General features: G+C 47.0%; 1 protein-coding gene across 15 annotated transcripts in view; it reads right to left on the bottom strand.

The window, feature by feature from the left end:
- Nucleotides 1-10,506, bottom strand: part of MCPH1 (microcephalin 1) — a 345,817-nt gene that overhangs the window by 309,780 nt on the left and 25,531 nt on the right. For 14 of the 15 annotated variants that reach the window (XM_082375234.1, XM_082375230.1, XM_082375232.1 and 11 more), the window contains exons 5-8: nucleotides 8,835-8,949; nucleotides 7,514-7,657; nucleotides 4,289-4,378; nucleotides 1,639-2,808 (exon numbers count right to left, since the gene is read on the bottom strand). In XM_082375234.1, the coding sequence (XP_082231360.1) occupies nucleotides 1,639-2,808; nucleotides 4,289-4,378; nucleotides 7,514-7,657; nucleotides 8,835-8,949 (1,519 nt within the window). Of the gene's footprint in view, nucleotides 1-1,638; nucleotides 2,809-4,288; nucleotides 4,379-7,476; nucleotides 7,658-8,834; nucleotides 8,950-10,506 lie in introns of all 15 variants that reach the window. The other variant, XM_082375228.1, reaches the window with a different exon arrangement.

Genomic DNA, 10,506 nt, shown 5'->3' with positions numbered 1-10,506 from the left:
AGACATCGGTGGGTCTTGACTTTACCACCATAAAACAAAGGGCTAGGTTTAGGCTAGACAATAGCTAAGTCTTTTCCTGTCCTAAATTCAATGATTTTCTCTCTTGGGATGACGTAAAACAAGGCGAATCTACATGTCCTTACGTTAGGGCACACAGAATATCCGATTCCGTCTCTGAGGTTCAGTTACGCCAGAGCCCTGCCTGCAGCCCGTGACCCCTCAGCACACGTGCCCCAGACCCCATGGGGCCCTGGGCGTGGCGGTGAGCCCCGGAGCAGGACCGTCACGCGGGGCGCAACGCTGGGCTGCACGGTGCTCCACACCACCTGAAAGCAGGTTTTTTTTTGTTGTTTTTTTTTTTTACTTGACTTATGTTTGCACGTCATTAGGTATTATTCAAAAGCTGAAAGAACCACAAGATGAAAACTGAGAAGAATGAGAATGTAAGCTTCAAGAACAGGATATTCTTAGCTACCGAAATAATTCTGTACACCCACTGTGTTATATTAATTTTAGCCTTGACATAATTTTAAAATAAATATTTTGAAAACACATACTAACCCTAATGGAACATAAAACATAGTTTTATGTCAAATTTTATATATTTTATAAATATATAATAAAGTTTTATATATATCAGAAAGCTCAGACATAAAAAGAAGGTTAATGATATACGAATTAAATTCTTTTTGTGAGATGATTTCGGGGAGTTCATACCCAAGGAAAAGATATGCAATACATCTGTGATTATTTCAATCCATATAACTTCTCCAACTTGAAAAGCGTGGTTAAAATGATTCAAGGAGTAGAGAAACAATAAAGAATAAACTTGGCCTTATCGAAATTTTAACCCAATCTTTAGGTGAAGATGGTTTAAGTTCAAGATTTCTTCACTTTTGATTGCTGAAACCTGTCTGTGCTTATAATCAGAAAGTGCAAAATTGTTGCTACTTTTGCTATAATGACATAGTTCATTACTATGGTTACAATTAAATTACAGATAGGAATATATCTATTTAAATGACATGCTTAAAGCAAATAAATAGAAATCTAATAAGGCCTGTTACAATGAACTATTTAAACAAAATACTTAAAAAAAAATTTCTTCATAGCTAACATTGCCCAGTTTCTTCAAAAATAAATATTGATAACTTATTTCCACATTTATGTATCTTTTCTTAACAGAATGAAAGGCTTACACTCCTCAATTTCCCTTCTAAAATAAACAGCCTCACCATTACAAACTGGTAGTTTCAGAAGACCTCCACTCGCGTGCCTCTGTGCAGTGATGCTGCACTGACAGGCTGCGCTGAAACAAGGAAAAGCGCTCACTCTAGTCCATTACTCACACAAGACATCCAGACACCACTTCTTCTTTTCACCTATAAGACTTAGAGAAATGTATTCCTAATAACAGGTTTCACCAAGGAACCTAGAAATTCCATGGGGCAGTAAGCCGTCTACTCCTCAAGAAGTTAAAGAATTTATCGCTGTAAATATCAAACATACATTCTTTAAAGTTTAAAAAAAGGGAAAAAAGGAAATCTTAATTATGAAACAGTTGTGATGAGCGTGGAAGGCGGACGCACTACTGCATGTTCCTACAGTGGAGAGACCGGTAACAGGAGATGCACGTACTTTCACTGCGTCCTCGGGGTAACTCTTCCCTCGCCTCTGCAGACTTCTCCACATGACAGTCGCCTGCACAGTTTAGCTTATAAACACTTAGTGCTTCACCTTCAGGGGAATTCACCATTTTAGAAGGAGTATCTTCTTTCTGTGTGCTTTTTATGTCAATCCATCCTTTCATTTCTTTATTGCTTCCTTTCAAAGGAGTAAAATCACCTCGACGTCCCTTCTGAGGAGTGAGTCCGTCGAGGGTATGGGGAGAGTCACTCCCGCCCGGGCAGGCGTCTCCCCGTCTCTGAGCCTCGGCCCGGGGACAGTCCCCTGGGGTCCCTTCGGCAGCAGGCGTTTCCCTAGAAGTCACACTGCTCAAGCCCGGATCAGCTCCGTAGTTTGCAGGTTTCTGGAGACGGAAGCCAGCCTTCACTGTTGAGTAGGTACCACCGGCTGACCGGGGGTTTCTGCCGATGCAGGAGAAGTCAGCCCTCTCCAGGAGGCTGGTCCTCTCCCTCCTGGAAAGGCTCCTCGTGCAGTGGAGCAGGGCGGGGCCGGCGGGCGGCTGGACCCCGGGAAGGAGGCTCTCTGAGTCCCTCTCCTTGAGATTATTGGGAGAAAAGTAATCATCGTACGAGGACTCCCCGCGGCCCAGAGTCTCAACGGCAGAGCGGCTCGCGCACTTCGGGCTGTTCTCCGGCTGCAGCCGGGGCGCGGGGGGCCACCCGAGGGACCGCCTCTTCCTCAGTCTCTCCTCCGGGGGTGGCCTGGAGTTCGCCGACACCCTTCTTCCCGTGGCTGAGGAGCTCTGGGGACATGAAGGGCCCCTGGGGGGCTCTTTTGTTACAGAAGACGTAGGAGACAGGCCCCTCTTCCCGTCGAACGCCCCCCGAGCCGGCTCCCACGCTGGCTTCGCGTCGGGGGTGATGGCTCGGCCCGCAGCACCCCTCTGCCGGTGGGTGTCTCCCTCGGAAAGACTGCCGGGGGACCGGTGAAGGGTTAACTGACCGTGGGAACCAGGAGATGCTGGCGGACGGACACTGCTCGTTTGCAACACAGCTGAGGAAGCACACGCAGCGCTTCTACTTTCGTCAAGGAATCCGCCCAATTTCCTCTGCTGAGTCCCACATCCAGAGCTCCCACAAAGATCATCAAAAGACAAGTGTAGAACACCAGCAAAGAAGTCCTCTGGAAAACATTAATAAAGAAGCAACTTTTTAATGGTTTACACTGTTATAAAACTAATTCTCAGTCCGCCCGCAACGTGATAAAGCGGCACTTGCTAAGCCCAGCTCCTGGTTCGGAAGGGCAGCGCCCACGCCCAGTTCTCACGACAGGCGAGGACGCCCTCCCGGCCGGCGTTGCCAGCCAGGGGCCCGGGCTTCCCCGTGGGCGCGGAACAAGGTGGGGTCCGAGAGGCAGTAGCGCTCGGCACGTTCTCACGCCCGGGTGCCCCGCTCCACGAAGAGCGCCGCGCCCCGTCACTAAAACCTCGAGGAGGCCCGCTGTCCTAGGAGGAAGGACCATGCGTTCAGGCTCTAGTCGACCACGATGGACTCGGCCGCCCAGACTCCCTGCCGCCTGCCGAAGGCCTCACTCTGTATTTATATGCCAGGAGCCGCCTGGCGTATCTCAGGGTTCTGACTCTGCACACAACTTCTTACACGTCTCCTAAGGGTAACGTGAAGCTCCGCCCAGCTCCTGAAAGCTGGGTTTATACTCCCCCTGTTGCACACTCTAACCTGGATAAACACTACCCTTCCTTCGAAACCCACCTCGGACGTCAGAACCCCTGCAAATCCTCCCAGACTCCACCAGCTCTGGTCACCCACGCCCTCCTCTGCCACCCAGAGTTGCACCCAAACCTTGAAGAGCGTGTGTGTCAGCACCCTGCGCTTATACTCCTATCCGCCCCCCTCCCCGGCCTAGACGCCCCCAGCACAGACACGGCTTTCTGGAATCTGGAGCCGCTCGCCCAGCACTGGCTCCTCTGATAGGGGCTTGGCGCTTGCTGAACAGATGGAGGAGCCCCAGTTTATAGAAACTCCACACCAGAGGCAACAGAGGTGTCTTAACTTACTGACTGACACCGCTAAGGCTCTGCTTTTAAAGAGGGAGGGGAGGGGCAGCCCCCGGGGAGCAGAGAGAAGCCCAGCGGGCGGGTGGTGCTGCGTGTCTCTAAGTCGGCAGCTGGAGACATAGGACATGTTTAATTTTAGCAGCTGAATAAGCTTAGCTCACTTTTCAAAAGGCTGGCAAGCAGCAGGACACGGCATAAGAGAGTAAATTCTGAAGTCAGACTGCCTACTTCGGAGCCCGGGTCAGACGCTCACAAATGGTGTGACCTCTTACGAGCCGTCTGACTTCTCTCTGGCCGGGCTTTCTCACCGGCAGGAGCGGGACAACGACGGCACCTGCGTCACGGGGCTAACGGGAGAATCAGACGAGATACAGACACGCGAGCAGCGCCCGCCCACAGCACAGCCAACGATGAAACTGAGCTAGTGACTGTCGTCACTTGTTTCCAACTTACAGGCAACGCATGCATCAGGTATGAAATAAAAAGATGGCGACTATTTAAGATACGTGGGCAAATAATTTCCACACACACCAAAGATATTAAAGAATAAACCATGCACAAAACAAAGCTTTTGTTAAAAAGTTTTACCTGAACACAAAGTATCATGTGAAAGGTTCAAAGATGCTTCACACAGAGAGTTAACGGTGTTATCGTCAGACTTTTCAACCATCTGGGAAGCTGAAAACATAATCAAAACTCCTCATTAAATGACAGCTCTGATCTCTGGTAGTAGAGGAAGCCAGTACTAGGTCCACTCATTCCACTCTTGTGTCACTGACACACACACACACACAGAGGACTTATTCCTAATACGTGCTATTCTAGACTTCTTACTCAAATCTATTACAGATGATGAGAATCATTAAAATATAATTTATACAAATCATACCATAAAAAAGGCACAGAATCCTAGGATAATAAAAGTTGGAAGGGCTCTTGGAAAGTCGGCCGGCCTAGACCTCAGCAGAAGCTCGATACGGGTAAAGAGAACCTTTCAGTCAGTGTCACTGCTCGATGATCAAGGCTTTTCTCATGATGATCACAGACAGCTGCCTCTACGACCAGAGCGGTGGTTCTCTACCAGGGGCGGCCTGGCGCCTGCGGATGCTGCTGGACGTCGCGGGTGGGGCTGGGGTGGACTGTGCCCCATGCTGCCAGCCTCTAGTGGGCAGGGGCCAGGGACGCTGCAAACACTCTGCCAGGCGCAGGACCGCCCCATGCTGCCGGCCTCTAGTGGGCAGGGGCCAGGGACGCTGCGAACACTCTGCCAGGCGCAGGACGGCCCCAGCAACAAAGAACTATGCAGCCCCAAGTGTCCGGAGGGCGGAGGTTTCACAGAACAACATCCAGGAGATCAGCGATTCAACAGCTAAGGCCACAGGCGTCACCTTCAAAGGCTGTGCATGCAACAGACCAGAGACAAAAGAGAGATCTCGGTCTCACGGTCAGAGATGTTTTTTGAGGAGACTGAAAAGGATACACTTCTGAGAAAACTTAGGTGAACAATTAGAAAATGAGAATAAACCAAGTTAAGAAAGGTAAGCACACAGATAACATTCTCGACTGCTGAATTTAAACTTAACTGCGGGAGGCAGTTACGTAGCAGAATTAACACTGCAAAGTAGTGGAATAAAGTCCAAGGCAAATTAGTTTGCACACATATATAATGATTTGTCGAAACAATCTGGATAGTCCCCTGGAATGCTGCTAGTTACCTAGCTCAGTGGCCATTCCCACCTGCCTCTTACAACAGACCCTGATTTTATGAGCGCAGACACACACCCTAGTTAAGACTACACTTCAGTCTTGCTTGCAGTGCCCTGTAGGTGACTTGTATTTTGTTTCCTACTTCCTAGGCTAAAACTACTGCAGTCCCCTTAGCCATGCCATCCTGAATGCCACTGCCCATTATAAATTAAACTGGCAGATTAAATTAGATGTACAGACACAAAGAACTGTACTGTAGTTCTTGGCTCGTCCAGAGCGGTGTTTTGCCTTTGCAGCTCCTGGGCCATAAATGGCTGCACTTAGCTTGCAAGCAGGAAGAGCCACAGGACCGCGCTCTGGCCGGCGGCGCTCGGCAGCAGCAGGAGGCAGGAGCTGGTGGGGCCGCCTGCTTGCAGGCAGCTGGCTCCGGGGAGGCCAGGCGGGAAGCCTCCCCAAACCCTGCCGGCCTCTTTCTTTGGCAGGACAGAGAAACACAACTCTATCTAAGCGCGGCCACTGTTTTTGCATTTATCCGTTATCGGCGGCCACAACTAACCTTAACTGATACACGTGCCCACTGCATAAATATACAGATATAAATTCAGGACAGATGAAACAACTAACCTTAAAAATAAACCATACAAGTAATAGCAGAAAATACAACAATTTTGACACCTTGTGGTGGAGGAGTTCTAAGCATCACAGGAATCCTAGAGGCCAGAAGGAAAAGACAAACGGAACAGATTTGTCTACCTTAAACGTAATATTTCTGTTTCTCAAAAGTCACTGCATTATGACAAACAACACAGAGTTCGTGTATCTTACTCAATCTAGTTTCCCAAGGGTGTGAAACTGCAGTTCTTATAAACAACTGGCAAAGGGTAAAATGGCACAAACTTTTTGAAGGGCAATCTGACAATATCTATCAAAAATTTTAAATTCTGCCTTTATGAATTATTATTGCAATACATGAAATACAGAGGAACGTAAAGATTCATATAGAAGCATGTCCACTGGCGTGTGGGTTATAACAGTAAACAGTGGGGGGAAAAGCCTTATGTCCAGAGAGGAAAACGGTTACATAAAAAGCAAGAACCACCATACCGTGTAGTTTAAGAAGAATAAAAACTGCAGCACTGTTTCTAATAAATAAAAATTGGGGGAATTCCCTGGTGGTCCAGTGGCTAGGACTCCTGGGGCCTGCGGTTCAATCCCCTCATTGGGGAACTAAGATCCCGCAAGCTGCAAGGCGAGGCCAAAAATAAAAAAAAAAAAAGAAAGAAAAAATGGAAAAATATCCACCAACAGACAGATGATTCAATATCAACACTCTAGACTACTATGCAACATCTTTAAAAATAAAAAATTTTAAAAAGATGTAGGTCCACACCAATACACTTTTCAGTAAAAAAAGAAAGCTGAAAATAAGAGGTATGCCATGATCCAATTTAGGTAAAGAAAAGTTATACCACCACAGAGAAAAATACAGAAGCCTTATCTTTTTCACGTATACACAGACATGTGACCCACTGAAAAAGATCTGGAGAAACACATCAACATAAAACACGGGTTACCCAGGGGCAGAGGAGAATGAGGTGGGAATCAAGATGGATGTTTACTACAAACGATGTACTACTGGTCAACGTTTTATGAAAATGTGCCTGTATATTACTTAAAAATTTTCAAGATAAAAGAAATAAAGGAAAACATAAACTGAAGCATTAGATACTTAATCTAAAGCAAACTCCTTCAAAAGAGGGGCCCAATTAATATTTTAAATATTTAATATTTAAATATTTAAATATTTAAAAATTTAAATATATTTAAATATTTCTTTAAAAGAAAGAAAAATCCCGAATATATGAAAAATTACAAAGGAACAACAGGATTTTAAACCTGGAGAATACTACATACCCAATATACTCTTTAAAAATCTTAACAAAGCATAAGATTTTCTGGAAAAAAATATCAACAAAGCCTACACTGATAGAGGTTAAAAAAAAATTATAATCTAAATTCACTAAAATATTATGTAAAGGAAAAAAAAAGCCTTTCCACACTGTATTCACCTACTTCATAATTTCCATCGTACGAAGTGTCACTTACAGGTGGGGAAAAGATCCTCCCGTTTCGCCTGCATCGCCTGCAGTCTCTTCCCCGCTGCACTGTGGTGGCCACTGCAGATTCTAACTGGGGGACTGTACACCAGGGAGCCATTAGATTCGAACAAGAGAACAGGAGCATCATTACCTGAAAAAAAACAAAAACCCAGTTTTAATCTCAAAAAAATGCCTTCCTCCTTCAACAATATGATTCCTCTTAAGGACACCCCTTGTTCCCTACTCCATGGGTTCCTCTTCCCTTTTGACAGACACACACACAGTCCCGCACGTGAACTCGGCGGCAGGAAGGGGGTCAGAGGATCCTTGAGCCATGAAATAAGGGGCTCAGTGGTGGGGTGAACAGTGGTGTGCTTCCTGGAATCCACAACTTGCAGGTAATGAAAGAACTTTAGGACCCTGACCAGCTGTCCGGCCCCGCTTAAAAAACAGACCACAACAAATCATTCAGTAGCCTCTCCTTTGCAACTCTTAGGCCTGCACAACTTTTACTGCACTTCTGGCAATATGCAGACATACATTAGTTGAATCTTTAATACCTTATAGTTGTAGTTTTTAAGAGACAATTCAGACATAAATTTGGTCTAAAAAGAGAACTTTTTAAAATCTATCATTACCGTTTTGCTGAACTCTTTTCAACTACACTATCGCTGGTGAGGAAAGATGGCCGAATGGCAGAGGTGTGAAGGCTGACAGCAGAGAGGGGCAGAGCTGAGGTGAGGCCACAAGGCAGGCAGATCAGAGAGGACGTGGGCGGCTGTAGGACACGTGAAGTACAGGATTTTACCCTAAGTGTCTTTTCCTTAGGACGACACTGAGGACCGTTAAAGCCCGGGCGGGGTGTCCACGTGAGCTCGGACGTGCACCCTTCTGACTGAAGCAGGGAGACAGAGGCTAAGGACACAGCGGCGGGAAGGCCAGCCAAGGCGCTGCCGGACGCCCGCATGGGGTGCTGCAGGCTTGGGCGAAGAGGGCAGAGGAGGAGTTGGGAGACCACTTCAGAGCAGGTCTGGGGTCCAGGCGGGTGACAGGCATCAGGGCGGACAGATGCCAAGGAGAACTCCATGTCTGTCTGGGGCAGCAGACCAGACAGTCACGCGGGATCTGTCAGGGAGGCACCAGCACGGCACCGAGAGGCTCGATTCATCAGGCAGTGGGATGCCCGAGCGCAAGGGCAAAGGGCTCAGCCAATGTTCTGGAAAGGCATCGGGCAGCACCATGCAGGCTAAGGGTTCTGCTCAGTTCTGCTGCTTCAGAAGTACAGACACAAGCACCAGGGAGGGACTGCCCTACATTTCTCAGCTTACCCAGAGTGGTCTTCTGCTGTTGCAGCTCTTTAGCCATTTTCTCAAACTTCTTTTGCAGTCTTTTATCATTTTCTGGTGTTTTAGGAATAAAATCTTTGGGCTGCATACACTTGCGCTGTACAAAAAGGACATAAAAAAAATAATACTGTATTGTGATTGTGTAAGACAAGAACCCTTCCATACACATTCCTGATATCTTTTGTAACATCCATAATACAACCTACTTAAAGAGATATTTCTTCACTATATGTGAATTTGTAATGTTTATTCTTCCTATAACTCTAAGAATATGGACAGAATTTTCATACTGAATAAAGAGCTACACACTAAGTGGCTATGTTTTCTGAGGCATTATCAGGACCCCAGCACTCTTAGTTTCCATGAAGATTCTTAAACAAAATTAGTCTCCTTTTCCTTATTTTTTGCTACTTTTACATCTATCTCCCCCCCCCAAAAAGTCATGACACAGTAACAAAACACAAAAGTAATTATTATTTTTTTTTTTTTAAGAAATGCCTTCCTTTTTTTTTTTTTTTTTTATAAACAGTTTCACTTAATTTTTATTTATTTATTTATGGCTGTGTTGGGTCTTTGTTTCTGTGCGAGGGCTTTCTCCAGTTGTGGCAAGTGGGGGCCACTCTTCATCACGGTGCGCGGGCCTCTCACTATCGCGGCCTCTCTTGTTGCGGAGCACAGGCTCCAGACGCGCAGGCTCAGTAGTTGTGGCTCACGGGCCCAGTTGCTCTGTGGCATGTGGGATCCTCCCAGCCCAGGGCTCGAACCGTGTCCCCTGCATTGGCAGGCAGATTCTTAACCACTGTACCACCAGGGAAGCCCAAAAGTAATTATTTTATAACTACCAAAGAAGAGAACCATTATTTAATCTTGTCTTACTGTCTTTACATCACAGCAACTCCATTCAGCCAGTAAAAAACAAAACCTGTGACCACACGTCCAAAGTGTAGGGAATGAGGAAACCTCGGACACGTGACGTCTGGGTCACCGTCTCACCCTACCGTCCTCACATCTCCTAGCACTTTTTACACCGCAGGCCCCCAGGTCCCCTGCGGAAGAGCCCATTTGGGCAGGTCGCCACCGTAAATACAAAAGCTGAGCTTGACACCGATTTCACCTACGGTTACTCCTACACCCGAGGGTCTCTGAAGGACGCTAGGGAAGCGTGTCTTCTGTCCAGGCCTCTTTAGGCGCCCAGCCCAAGTGTGCTCGCGTGCGTCCCAGTCTAAAGGAAGGACTTCTTAGCCAGTCAAGGCTGCTGCTACACTGTGCTCTTGTTCAGCACCCTGCTCTATCTGTTAGTAACGCACTCGTTCATCATTTAACAAAAATGTTATTGTGTGTCAGTCACTGGTCTGGAAACAAAGAAAGATCCTTGCATCAGGGGGCTTATACTCTAGGAAGGAGTGACAGAAAATACACATAACAAATAAGTAAACTACATCGTATGTGTGTCAGGAGGGTTAGTTCCAGCAGGCCTGGAGCCGGCCTGAACTGTTTTTGCCAAAGTACCTGGACAGCATGCAAGGCACTAATTAACAGTGTTGCTTTGTAACTATGGGCCCCTGGCGCTCGGGGCGTTTGTACTCCCAAAGCTCGTCAACACTGCCCATCACCAGTGGGAGGGCCCCATCGCTGGCAGAGGTAACGCAGTTAG

This window comes from Balaenoptera borealis (genome assembly GCF_965194805.1).
Source record: "Balaenoptera borealis genome assembly, chromosome: 21".
Taxonomy (NCBI): Eukaryota; Metazoa; Chordata; class Mammalia; order Artiodactyla; family Balaenopteridae; genus Balaenoptera; species Balaenoptera borealis.
Note: the sequence above shows the minus strand (reverse complement) of the source record. Positions and strands in the feature narration are given on the sequence as shown.